Source organism: Aotus nancymaae, unplaced genomic scaffold (assembly GCF_030222135.1).
Source record: "Aotus nancymaae isolate 86718 unplaced genomic scaffold, 86718_ANA_hifiasm-v0.15.2.pri h1tg000338l, whole genome shotgun sequence".
NCBI lineage: Eukaryota > Metazoa > Chordata > Mammalia > Primates > Aotidae > Aotus > Aotus nancymaae.
Window position 1 is genome coordinate 105,013 of NW_026988753.1, and position 14,206 is coordinate 119,218.

The 14,206-nt window shown below is 35.9% G+C and overlaps 1 protein-coding gene across 12 annotated transcripts in view; it reads right to left on the reverse strand.

Moving 5' to 3' along the window:
* Nucleotides 1-14,206, reverse strand: part of LOC135273162 (centrosome-associated protein ALMS1-like) — a 169,412-nt gene that overhangs the window by 89,053 nt on the left and 66,153 nt on the right. For all 12 annotated transcript variants that reach the window (XR_010340991.1, XR_010340994.1, XR_010340993.1 and 9 more), the window contains exons 6-7: nucleotides 12,346-12,516; nucleotides 2,773-2,907 (exon numbers count right to left, since the gene is read on the reverse strand). Coding sequence is in view for 7 of the 12 variants with exons in the window: in XM_064372073.1 (XP_064228143.1) it covers nucleotides 2,773-2,907; nucleotides 12,346-12,516 (306 nt within the window). In the remaining 5 variants the exon portion in view is untranslated. The remainder of the gene's footprint in view (nucleotides 1-2,772; nucleotides 2,908-12,345; nucleotides 12,517-14,206) is intronic.

The window sequence follows — 14,206 nt, forward strand, 5'->3', positions numbered from 1 at the left end:
CAATCAACCATCACCATAATCAATTTTAGAATATTTTCATCACTTCGGAAAAGAAACCCTGAGACTTAAGCAAATGCTGATCCACTTTTTGTCTCGGTATATTTCCCTGTTCTGGACTTTCATACAAATGGGACCATTAAGTCAGGGACAAAACATGAAACTTATGGCCCACCCATAATGAAAAATCTTCAAGGAAACTTCCATATAAAGTAGGCCTCCAGTGGGCTACACTCTTACTAAAAGATAAAGAAGGATTATTCAACAAATAATGCCAAGATGCTTTGCTAGCCATTTGGAGTATGGTGACAATTTTAAGTTGTAGCCCTACTTTACTCTTGTCACCAAAATCCAAGTATAAAAAAGAGAGATCATAAAAGTTCTGTATGAAGTCATGGTCATCTGATTTTTCTAATAAAATTAAGCGGGAGCAGGCTTTCAAGGTCTGACAAAATCTTGGAGTCATAAAGCCAAGGATTTGATAAATGTATATATATTAAAATTAAAGTATCTTTACGGTAGAAAATATAACGCAGAGTCAATTTATAAATGGAAAATGGGAAAACAATTTTAAGAAATCAAGAAACTGAGAAAAGGGGCTGATTTTTTCTTACTATACAAAGAGCTTTTTACAAATCAATGACAACCTAAAAGGAAAACAGTCAAAGGACCTGAACAGAAAGTTTATAGTAAAAGAAATGCAAATGGCCATTAAAGATATGAAGAAATACTCAACTCTTAATAAAGAATGTACTAAGACACAAATTTTGTTTTACCTGTCAAAATAGCCCAGATGAAAAGATGTGATTGTCCTTAGTATTGTTGAGTACATGGGGAAACATTCATGTACTCTTATAAGACTATTGTTAGAAGTGCAAATTTGTTGCAACGTTTTTAAGATGTGGGGCAATTGGACAATATCTAACTAATGTTGAAATAAATGTTCTCTTTTCACCCAGACTTCCACTTAAGGGAATTACAGGTACACAGATAAAGTTGTACCCAGAAAAGTAAAATAAAATAAAATTATACATACACGCACAAACAAATGTTCACTGCAGCATGCTTTGGAAGAATAAACAATTGGAAATAACCTAAATATTTTTTAAATTATGGTAAAGTAAATCATTTTAATACAAAATATTTGTAGATTCATAAAATCTTGCTTTGAACAAGTAGTTTTACTCTACTTGGCAGGAATTTTTCTATGAGAAAACTTGTTTAATATTGGTTGTCAGAAAGTGGAACTAGAAGGTTCAGAGATAACAGAGACCTTTTCATATTAAATTCTTCTGCATTATTTGAATTTTTACATGTTTAATTTTAAAAAGTCTGCAGTTCTAGGTATGAAACACTTAAATAAAAAGCAGTAAATCATATTTTCAGTGTACTTTGATATACTTGGGGAGAATTGTGCAAATGTTATGTATAAAATTAATTTCCATTATCAGAAGTAAACAACTGTTTCAACTTATTTGACCTTTACTCTTAACAAAGTGCCCTGAGATGATGATGATTATCTAATCCTGTTGTTCTATAAAGCCCTTTATACTTAAGGAATTCAGCTTGCTGCTGCTTCTTTTTTTTTTTTTTCTTTTTTTTTTTGAGATGAAGTCTTACCCTGTTGCCCAGGCTGGGCAATTCTCCTTCCTCAGCCATGCCAGTAGCTGGGATTGCAGGCGTGCAGCACCATACCTGGCTAATTTTTGTATTTTTAGTAGAGATGGGGTTTCACCATGTTGGTCAGGCTGGTCTCGAACTTCTAACCTCAAGTAATGCACCCCCCACCTTAACCTTTTTAAACAAGTAATACCTAAAGAAGAGAAGCAGCTAATTATGTTCTAAAATGTTTTAGTTTACAATTGGGGCAGAAACTGTAAATACTATCTGTCCTCTAATATCCACCTTCCTTTTCCTCAAAACAGAACACTAACTTTAGCCGGGCACATTGTTGCTAGAATAAAGACTCAATTTCCCAGCTTCCCTGGCACATGTGACCATGTGCCTAAGTCTGGCCAATAGAATGCAAAGGAATGATACATATGGCTTCTCAGAAGTATCCTTAAAGGAAGAAATGTGCTTTTTCTTTTCCTTTCTTCCTGCTGGTTGCAATACGGGCTGATGGATACAGTTTAAGAATGGAGGCCAAAAATGTTAGAGTAACAAGAGAGCAACAGCTTTGTTCTGAAACTCTGGAGTACCACGTCAACTCTGGATGCTAACCTCTGGATTTTTACAAAAAAGAGAAATAGTTTCTGTCTTCTTTAAGCCAATGTTATTTCGCTTTTGTTTTCCTCTCAGAGTCAAAACCAATCCTAACTTAAATACACTATTAGGGGCATTTAAATGAGCATAATCCCTCTGAAGTAAAGTAACTGATAGGTAGGAAGTAAACAAGCTGAATTCCTAAAGAATAAAGGATTATATACAAAAATGGTATTAGAGGGTCTGGATCTCAGAATTGAGAGATTTTTATCGGCAGAGGTTAAATGGACCATTAAATGAATTTCTGGTAATGAGATTAATTTGTTTACTATATCCAAAAGATCTCCAGAAATAGCTCAAAGAGCTTTAAATATGTCAATTTTACCTGCCAAAGTATATAAAAAAATGTAGCTAAAAATACCTTAACTATTTCATATATAAGTGAGATAGAAGAGAGCTGAAGACAGCAAGAAAAAAATAGAGAACATATTTCTGTTTCTGTTCTTAAGGGAATAGCCTCATTTTAGAAGACGAGAAGAAAATAATATGCAGACAATCCAGTTTAGCTACCTGCAGTATCTTTCTGCAAGGGTTCTTTTTCTTTAGCCTGGGCAGCCTCAGTCACAGCACTCGTACTGTGGCTCTCTTTCGGTTTTTTGTCTGAGAGGTTCTCATCCCCAGTGATTAGCACTTGAACTGAGGCATCTGGAATAACAACATCATCTGATCTCAGAGAAGGAAAGATAATAAACACAATAGACAAGTAATCCTCCCCCAAAACTACAAGCAAAACCCTCCATCCATTTATATATTAGGTCTTAGGCTCCACCGTGTAAAAACTGTGACATGAATTGAAAAATTTTTCGTATTTTACTGCGTACAACAAGAGTTTAAATAAAATAACATTCTAAGGCTGGGCGCAGTGGCCCATGCCCGTAATCCCAGCACTTCAGGAGGCTGAGGCAGGTGGATCACTTGAGGTCAGGAGTTCAAGACAAGCCTGTTCAACATGGTGAACGTCTCTGTTAGCCAGCGTGGTGGTGCATGCCTGTAGTCCTAGCTACTCAGGAGGCTGAGGAAGGAGAATTGCTTGAACCCAGGAGGCAGAGGTTGCAGTGAGCTGAGATTGTGCCACAGCACTCTAGCCTGGGTGACAAAGCGAGACTCCGTCTCAAAAAAATGAAATGAAATGAAATAAAATAAAATAAAATAAAGTAACATTCTAAATAAAATTTGTTCCTTGATGGTTTGATGCAACAGCAAATTAAAAAAAAAAAGGAAAGATCAGATATGCTTTTTCAAAGGAAAAAAGATCTGAACAATGCTTTCAAGTTCTTTGGCCTATTCAAAGTTTTTACCATTTATGGAGTCAATTTTTATATTTCATATAATCCAAGAAAAGCATTTTTATCATCTAATTTTTTTTTAGATGAAGTTTCACTCTTGTTGCCCAGGCTGGAGTGCAATGGCGCAATCTCCACTTCCTGCAACCTCAGCCTCTTGGGTTCAAGCGATTCTTCTGCCTCAGCCTCCCAAGTAGCTGGGATTACAGGCATGTGCCACCACGCCTGGCTAATTTTGTATTTTTAGTAGAGATGGGGTTTCTCTATGTTGGTCAGGCTGATCTTGAACTCCCAACCTCAGGTGATCCACCCGCCTCAGCCTCCCAAAGTGCGGGGATTATAGGCGTGAGCCACTGCACTTGGCCTATCATCTAGATTTTATACACAGCATTCTCATATGATTTTTTAAAATCCCATGTAGTTATAGCCTTTTAAGCTTGTCTAATACTATTTCTCTTTGCTTTGTTTTTCTTGATCATCTTACATTTTTTATCTGTAAGTATATTTTTCAACAAAGAAATCAGAAAAGCAATAGAGATTGCTAAAAATGCAAAGAACCAGTCATCTCTTGCTACAACTTTTAAATCTATACATTTTTCTTATTTCTATTACTTCAATCCTCCTAATCTCTTTTATCTAAATGTCTTCTGAAATTTTTAGATCACTAAACTATTTCAGGCATACCTAAAGTATAGGCAACATAATGAACACCAAAGTATTTACCATAGAGCTTAAGAAACAAAATATTACAAATATAATGTTCTTTGTGTAAGGTGTTCCCAGTGATGCCATTCTCACTTTTCAGTAGCAACCTTTTCTTCTCCTGTTGCCCAGGCTGGAGTGCAGTGGCATGACCTCCCCTCACTGCAAACTCCACCTCCTGAGTTCAAGAGATTCTCCTGCCTCAGCCTCAAGCAGCTAGGATTACAGGCACACGCCACCATGCCTAGCTAATTTTTGTCTTTTTAGTAGAGACGGGGTTTCACCACGTTGGTCAGGCTGGTATAGAACTCCTGACCTTGTGATCCACCCGCCTCGGCCTCCCCAAGTGCTGGAATTACAGGCGTGAGCCACCACGCCCGGCCCTTCAGTAGCAACCTTTATACCAAATTTAGAGTTTATCAATATCAAGGTTATTTTGTAATTCTTTACTACATTGCATATATTAATCAACAACATACAGCATTCTTTTGCAAGTCTTTAAACCTTATGTAAAGGATACAATACTGCCTGTATCTTTACACAACATGCTTTTTTTCACTCAATATTATGATTTTCAGATTTAGTCAATTAATATATGTGTCTTTGATTCTCAATGTTATGTATTATTCTATTGTTTTAATATATATGAATACATTGATCAACTTAAGGCTATTTCCTATTTTGAAAAGCACTGCCACGAACATTCCTGTAAAATGTTTTTGCAGGTGGCATGCTTCATCAATATCTTCTCCCAGTCTGTTTCTTGTCTTTTAATTGTTTGATGTTGCTTATGCAAAAAATTTTCATTTTAATAATGGCACATTTACTATATTTTTCCTTTAGGGTTGGTGCTTTGTGTATCCTGTTTAAGAAATCTTTAATCATCACATGGTCATAAGGACAGACCATCTAAATTCTAAAAATTTGGTTATCTTATTTACTTTTAATATGCCTGGAACACTATATATTTTTGTTTAGTGTACAGCAGTGATTTATCTGATTTCACTTTTTCCAGATATATATTCATTGGTTTAAACCCTATTGAGTAGTTCCTCTTCATCTTTTCTCCAGATTGTTATGCCATCTCTGTATATGTTAAGCTTCCACATTCATAGATGTGTTTCTGGGTCACCATTCTGTTTCATTTTTCTTTCTGTTTATTCATTTGCAAATGATGTCTTAAATAAGCTGCACATGTAATAAGTCTTGATGTCTGGTATGGCAAGATCCCTTACCTTATTCCTTAAATATACTTTCACTGATTTTTCATAAATATTTTAGAATCAGCCTGTAAGTTCCATGAAACATTCCACTGAAATTCTGAGTAACAATGCATTTAATTTAGAAATTAATTTGGTGACATCTTTATTATTACAATTGTATAATTTTACAACTATTTAGGTCTTCCTTAATATATTTCAATGTAGTTTTATAATTTTCTCTTAATATAGTTTTGCATGCCCTTTTAGGTTCATTTGTAAGTACCATATTGTTTATCTTACACACCCTTTTAGATTCATTTCTAAGTACCATATTGTTTTTAAAAGATCTTTTTAACTGCACAGTGGAAAATATGGGGGGAAATGTGCACATATAGAGCTCTGAGAATTAAAAAACGCAAGTGTATATAACCTTACCCAGGTTAAGAAATAAAATCTGGCCAGAAACCTACATGCTCCTCTCATTCGTCCTTCCATCTCCCCTATGCTGAGGGTAACACCTGATTTTAAATACAGCAAATCAGTATTGAATATTCTTGAACTTTTTATAAATGGAATAATATACCACATACTTTTCTGTGTCTTGCTTTCTTCTCTCAAGTTGTTTGCAAGATTCGTTAAAGTGCTGTTACATATATTTGCCTTCACTCATTCTCTCTTGCTAATTAATATTCAATAATGTTAGTATGCCACAATTTATCCATTCTACTGGATAAATACTTGGCATTTGGGTAGTTTCCACTTTGGAGCTATTACAAATACTGTTGTGAAGAATATTTGCGTATGTTTCTCTTGGTGGTTGCATGCACCCTTTCTGTGGAGTATAGAGTTAGGAACAGAACAGCTATGTCATAGGTTCTGCTTTTGTGGACCTTAGTAGATAATGCCAAACCGCTTTCCAAAGTTATTAGACCAATCCACACTCTCACCAGCAGTGAATCAGTTCTGCCTGTTCTACTACATTCTTACCAATACGGTATTGTCTTTTTCATTTCAACCATCCTAATAGTAGGTATATGGAGCTATCTTACTGTGGTTTTAATTTACATTTCCCTGATGATTAATGAAGTGAAATATTTTGCACATGTTAATTGGCTGTTAGATATTCTCTTTTGTAAAGTATCTATTCAAGTCTTTTGCCCATTTTTCTATTGGTCTGAATACCTTTTTCATATTGATTTGTAGGCATTCTTTTTTATATTCTGGATATGTCTTTTGTGGGATACATGTATCACAAATATTTCCCTCGCTCTGTGGCTTGCATTTTACTATCTAATTTGGTATTGTTTATAAATATTTTTAAACATTTATTTGATATATTTTTAATTATTAGGTAGCTCCCCAAACCAGAATAGGTTCAGAGAGACTCTTGAATTTCTCATTTTAATGTGCCATATTTGTCAATATTTTCCTTTGTGGGTTCTTCTTTCGGCGGGGGGGCGCAGGGGAAATCCAGTTTAATAAGTCTTTTCCTATCACCAGATTAATACTCCTCCATTTTCTGATAGATCTATCAATCATTCATCTATCTACGCCCTTTTATATTTAGATCTACAATCCATTTTGAATAGATTTTTATAATGTGAGGGAGTCAATTTTTTTTTTCAGTATGAATATCTAACTTATCCTGCACATTTTACTCCCAAAACAATTCTTACCCCATCATATTAAGTAGTACCTTGAACACAAATCAGGTATCCATATATATGTGAATTTGTTTGTGGAATATTTTGCTTTATGGTCAGTTTGTTCATCCTTGTGCCAATATCACACTGTCTTAATTACTACAGCTTTATAATAAGTTTTGATACCTCACAGTGCAAATCCTTTAGATTTGTTCTTTTTAAGATTGCCTTGGCTATTCTTGGCATTCTGTATTTCCTTATCAATTTTAGAATAAGCTTGTTGGTTTCTGATAAAAAAAATAACCTGCTGGGATTTTGATGGGATTTTTCTTATTTTTAATATACGTATTTAAGTGTGTAACTTGACCCCTAAATACCACTTTGGCTCTCTTCCAAAAATTTTGATAATTAAAATTTTGTTATCCTTCAGTTCTAAATACACTGCAATCTCCATTATGATTTATCTCTTTAACTTCTGAGTTATTTAAAATTACATTTTAAAATTTTCAAATAGATGAATGGTGTATTAGTTTCCTAGGGCTGTCATAACAAATTACTATATACTGGGCAGCTTAGACCAAAGAAATATAATCTTTGACAGCTACAGGCTAAAAGTCTGTAATCACGGTGTCGGCTGGGCCACACTCCCTGAGAAGGCTTCAGGTGGGAATTCTTCCTTGTCTCTCCCAGCTTCTAATGGCTCCTGGCATTCTCTGGCTTGTGGCAGCATAACTTCAATTTCTGCCTCTGTCCTCAATGGTCTTCTCTCCTCTTTTTATAAGGACAATAGTTACTAGATTTAGGGCTCATCTTAAATCCAAATGATTTAATCTTGAGATCCTTATCTAATGATATCTACAAAGACCCTATTTCTAAATAAGCTCACATTCTGAAGTCCCATGGACATGAATTTTGGGAGAACATCATTCAATCTGTTATAAACAGATTTTTCTTTTATTTCATTATTCCATATTTTTATTGTTGAGTTCTAATTTAGCTAGAGTATGGTCAGTGAAGCTGGTCTGTTTGAACATCAGTTCTCTGAAACCAACAAATTTATCAAATGTTCTGTGTTCTTTTAAAAATGCAAAATTCTCATAATATTGTAAGTCAACCTTTTAGTTACATTATTCAGATACTTTCTCTATTTCCTGATCTTTCACATTTCTGAAATGTATTGTTGAATTTACCTATACATTCCTGTAATTTTTCCTGAATGTAAGTTTGAGGATATACATATAAGCTCACAATTTTATCTTTCCTGGCACATTTGACCCTTTTATTACTATGAAATAAACTTTTGTATCTACCTTTAATATTTTTTTGTCCTGGAATTCTATTTTGTCTATATTAACGCTATTCACCAGCTTTTCTTTAGTCGGTATTTGCCAAATATATTTTTTCTTTTTCTTTTTCTTTTTTTTTTTGAGACGGAGTTTCGCTCTTAATACCCAGGCTGGAGTGCAATGGCGCGATCTCGGCTCACCGCGACCTCCGCCTCCTGGGTTCAAGCAATTCTCCTACCTCAGCCTCCCGAGTAGCTGGGACTACAGGCTGCGCCACCATGCCCAACAAATTATTGTATTTTTAGTAGAGACGGGGTTTCACCATGTTGACCAGGATGGTCTCGAACTCTTGACCTAGTGATCCACTCGCCTCGGCCTCCCAAAGTGCTGGGATTATAGGTGTGAGCCACCGCGCCCGGCCCTTTTTCTTTTTACTTACTTTTTTGAGGTGAAGGACAATATAAATTCTGATTTAATCAAAATAACAATATCTATGTTTTAAAGGGCTTGTAAGAAAAGTTTCATGAGGCTTATAAGAAAAGTCAGCAGTTCCCTATCCCACCCACTCCAGATCCCCAATTTCTAAAGGCTACTGTTTTCAACTCCTTTAGCCATTTATTCCAGGATCAATATCCTTATTTCCTAGTAACATGCTTTATATTACCATATCATTTTAAGTTCCAGAAATTATCTATTGATTTCCTTCTTAACATCAATTATAATCTCATACCTTTCAGTTCTGAGATTTATTCTTATACTATATACTAAGATCAATTGTGGATTTATCTCATTACAAAACCCTCCTACCCATACATATCCTCTCATCCTATCCTCTGAAAAGTTTTAGCCCTATATTAACGTTCAGCGTTCATATGTCACATAAATAATGGTCATGGTGATTAAATCAATATTCAATTAAATCGATATTTAGCATTTACATATGATTGTGTTATATAATTATTGTTCACAGCTAAGCCAGCTAGTATAATGGAATTACATTTATTTTCTATTACAAACTTCTGCTTTTCCTGAAGAGTTAATAACTGCTTTGTTTTTGTGTTGTTTGAGTTTCTATGTGACAATCACTACTTTGTCCTTATAGTTGCAAATAGAACTGAATATCTCCTCTAAGTACAGTCAATCACATAACATATCCTATCAATTTGGCTTTTTCCTTGTGGGGTTCAATCTGAATGGGTTCTAGGCCTTCTGTACCACTGTCACAGTGAGAATTCGTTTACTGTTTCCTGTGTTGTCCCCAACCATTTCCTTAATCCCATGTTTGTTTTTTTTTTTCAACTTAAACTCCCCTGTTTTAGTGAAATAATTTTCTTCCAGAATTCTAAGGTATTATTCCTTTGGTTTCTAACTTCGTTTATTACTTTTGAGAAGTTTGATGCTCGTCTCATTTCCACTTCTTTATATGGAACCTATGTTTTCTTTTTCGAAGCTGTTAGAATCTCTTTCCAAATCAATTTTAAAATGTCAAGGTCATGTGCCTTGGTGTGTATTTTTATGTATATGATCGTCCCTTTTGGTATGAAAACTCGTATCTTTTAATTCCGAAATTTATTCCCATACTAGTCCTTTGATTCTTTCACTTTGGCCTTCTCTATTGTCTTTATAAAATGCCTGCTTTGGATGTTGAACCTTGGGACAATCTTGAATTTAAAAAAATCATTTCCCTTCTCTTTATGTTCTATTTTTGAAGAGATTTTTCTCACTTTTACATTCCACCCCTTCCACTGAGAATTTATGATACGGTATTTTATGAGCTCATTTAGCTAACGCATAGGTCACTGTTCAGTTTCCAGGCAGGTATTCTCTCCTCTATCCTTCTTTGATGCTCTAAGGCGAGAGGTTCTAAGGCTCGGCTTCTCCCAAGGTGAAATGGCACTAAGGAATAAGCCAGGAGGAGGGCTTTTCTTTAGGATGCAAACTCTGGAAACAGATCAACAGATGGGGGATTCTAGGGGTCCTCAGATAACTGAGCCTGACTTTATTTCAAACATATCATCCTTATGAAATGAAGTCTGGGAGTGAGGTAAAGTTAGTGATTTCTTTGTGCAGACTTCTGATGGAGTTCACTTCATTTTCTGAGACTTGTTCCACATCTACCCTCACCTGAAGTATCTGATAGTGGGATCTTAGGGTTATCTCTTTCAACCAAATTGCCACTTGCATATGGACAGTGGAAAACACGTAAGGGATCCCCTGGTGCATAAGAGTTTTCAATTATGAACTATACTTTGTAAAATTATTTTTTTATTTACTTGGCAGTCTCAATGTTAGCTGGCAGATATGCTTCTCTTGTCTTATTTCAAAAGGCATTTATAAAAAGACTTCACCATGTTTTGAAGTAGAACAAAAATTATCTAAAGAAATGAATGTGTGCTTTCACAAGCAGACCTCATTAATTTTCCTCACAAAGGCATTAATGCTATCACATGACGTCATTAACACTATGTTCTATGGTCTAGAGCCTCCCTATGTTTAAAAAACTGCCCTAGGATCAGCAGCACCTAATAGTTATACACAGGAATAAAAAAGGATAAATGTAACAAACAAACGCAATTATACATACAGAATTTTCAGTGGCTACTGGAGTTTTCATTTAATAAATATTATCAGCTACAAAAGTATAGTATCAGGGGTGCAGAAGAAAAAGAGCTTTTATAAAACAGTAGGGGCCAGGCACAGTGGCTCATGCCTGTAATCCCAGCACTTTGGGAGGCGGAGGCGGGTCGATCACCTGAGGTCAGGAGTTCAAGACCAGCCTCGACAAAATGGTGAAACTCTTGTCTCTACTAAAAATACATAAAATTAGCCAGGTATGGTGGCGGGCACTTGTAATCCCAGATACTCGAGAGGCTGAGGCAGAATTGCTTGAACCCAGGAGGCAGAGATTGCAGTGAGCCGAGATCACACTGTTGCACTCCAGCCCAGGTAACAAGAGCGAAACTCTGTCTTAAAAAAAAAAACAAAACAGTGGCGGTTATATATAAGATTGAAACTGAAACACCCACAGTGACCAGAAAGATAAGGTGGATGAATGAAGCCAACTGGGTCTCAGCTGTGGGGATGAGAGCAAACAGGAGAATGGATATCCTGCCTCCAGGGAGACAGCCATGGCTCAGCTGCAGCTGATTACCGCCATGAATGAATGCGAGCCAAAGGGCAACCAGATTTTCTGATTTTTAAAGGGAAATCAAAAATCTTAATTTTAAAAGTTGGCAGAAAATTTAAAAAATTTTAAAACAACTTGGGGCTGGGTGTGGTGCTTCATGCCTGTAATCCCAGCACTTTGAGAGGCTAAGGTGGGAGGATAGCTTGAGGCCAGGAGTTCAAGCCAGCCCAGGCAACTTAGCAGGGTCCCCATCACTATAAAAAAATAAAAAATATCAGCCAGGCATGATGGTGTGTGCCTATGGCCCCAGCTACTCAGGAGGCTGAGGTGGGAGGATCACCTGAGCCCAGGAGTTCAAAGCTGCAGTGAGCTATAACTGCATCATTGCACTCCAGCCTGGGTGATAGAGTGAGACCCTGTCTCTAAAAAAAAAAAAAATTGTTTTTTAAATCATGTGAGCTACATATCTCCCTACAGAATCCAGCCTATGAGACATTAATTAGTTTGTAATATCTGACAGCGATAAACCAATGTAGCAATTTAATCAAGATTTCTATGGATCTTAGTCTCAAAAACATACTTGGTTGGATATTACTTCATTTAAAAAGTTATATCATATTTTATTCCCCATTGTGAAAATGAAGTTTATAGTTTCCAAAAATCTCTGAAGCATAACAGAAGATTTTATGAAATTTTACCTTCTTGTATATGATCAACATAATAGCAAGGAGAAAAGCTTGTATAACGAAACAGAAAAAAAGGATAAAGACTGGAAAATATTCTCATTTAGGATGAAAAGAGGAGAAAGAGCCACAAAATATACAAAGCCAATCCAGTTACCTGCATTATCACTTCGCAAGGGTTTTCCCCCAACTGGCAAGGATGCCTTAGTCACTACCCTCTTACTGTAGATTCCTTCCTTATGTCTAATGTTAACAGTGGCTGAGACGTCATCATCTCTCGTGCCTAGCACCTGTGCTGGGAAGTCTGGAGCAACGGCATCATTGGATCCTACAGAAGAATGGGAAAGTAATATAATTAACACAAATATGGACATGATATTGAGAAAGACTTTTTTAAAATTTGCCTTTTAGACCAATTCTATGAAAAAAGCACTACAATGGGTAGGATAATCAGAAGGAAATGTCAGTCAAAACTGAAGTTGTAAGCTATGTAACATAAATTCTAATAAAACAAGGCAGAGATGCAAATGACATAAGAGAAGACGTAAAATGGAGAATCGGTTCAGGAGAGAGAATATTTCCAGCTCACTACAGTTTTGGAGGTAGGAGAAAATGAATTGTACCTTGGAAAAAAAGTTTTTTGATGTGGAGAGGAAGGAAGAAAGGCATTTTGGGCAGAAGTTACAGCATAAGCAAAGACAAGAAGTATTTAAGAATAGTGGACACTATATAATCAGGCTGGATTACAGAATACATTAAGGAGAGTGGTAGGAGATATTAAAAAATAATTGTTTGTAATAAATTCAGCAGTACATGGGATCCCAAGTTGAAGAGTATAAATTTTATTGTATATGAAATGCAACACAATGGAAGATTTTTAAATAAAAGAATAATATAATTAGCTATGTTTCCAGAAGATTAATCTGACAAAATACAAAAGACAAAACACTGAAAGGAAAATGATAGATGATAAGTAAAAGATTTGAAAGTATTTAATTTTCTTTTAGAATATATTTCAACATTCCTACATTCCTTGATAAAATAAATTAATCCATGCCACATCTAACAGTCAAAAGAACATTTCTAGACATATAAAGGTTTATACTAATTACAGAATTATCTTCTATAAAACGATTTTTTTTCCCCTAAGATCCTGTATTTCCTGAACTCCTAGTATGGGTACGGCAATAAGAATTAGGTAAGTACCAGTCTCATCAGTTTAGTGCACAGTAAGCCATGAAGAGTTTTTCAGGACAGATTGCAAGGATAATACCAAGCCTTCTAGGCCAAATAGACAGATTATATTGGTCTCTTCTCAACTTCTGTAACATCACTTTCTCTTATTTGCCTCCTACCTCTCTGGAACCTTATTATCTTTTCTTTTGCCAAATCTCTTAATGCTGGAGCTCTTCAAGGAGTCAGAACTGGTCTTTCTTCTCTTCCTAGATAAACTTATCGACCACCAATGTATATGCTGATGAACAACAAATAATATACCATTGGCCAAGACCTTTCTTCTCAGCACCTGACTCTAGCATTCAGGGTAACACACCTAGCTCTTACAGCATTTTTACGGAAATAAGAAAAAGATGTCTCTTCCTCAAATAAAAATGTTTAAGTTACCTATACATTGTGGTACAACACAAACAACTGTAAATGGTGGTCATTCTCTTCACAAATCCTCCTAGGGAGTACACACCAGCAGCAGCATGCACACGCACACTCTGCACCACCACCCTTGTTCTCCAAGAGAGGTGGCTCTGTCAAGTTCAGTCAGGTGAGGAACAATTACATCTCTGAGAGCAGTGGGTGAACGAGCAAGAGAATCAACCTCAGAGGAGGTGACGGGCAGCTGAGAGAGAGTGCAGCCACATGTGTGTGTGTCAGTGAATGTAGGTATACTGATTTTCCTGTACCTGTGCATAGCTATAATATGTGCAAGTATAGATTTATGTTTGGGGCAACACAAGAGTTAACATTATTGCTCCAGAACTCTAAAGATATGGGGTATTCATGCA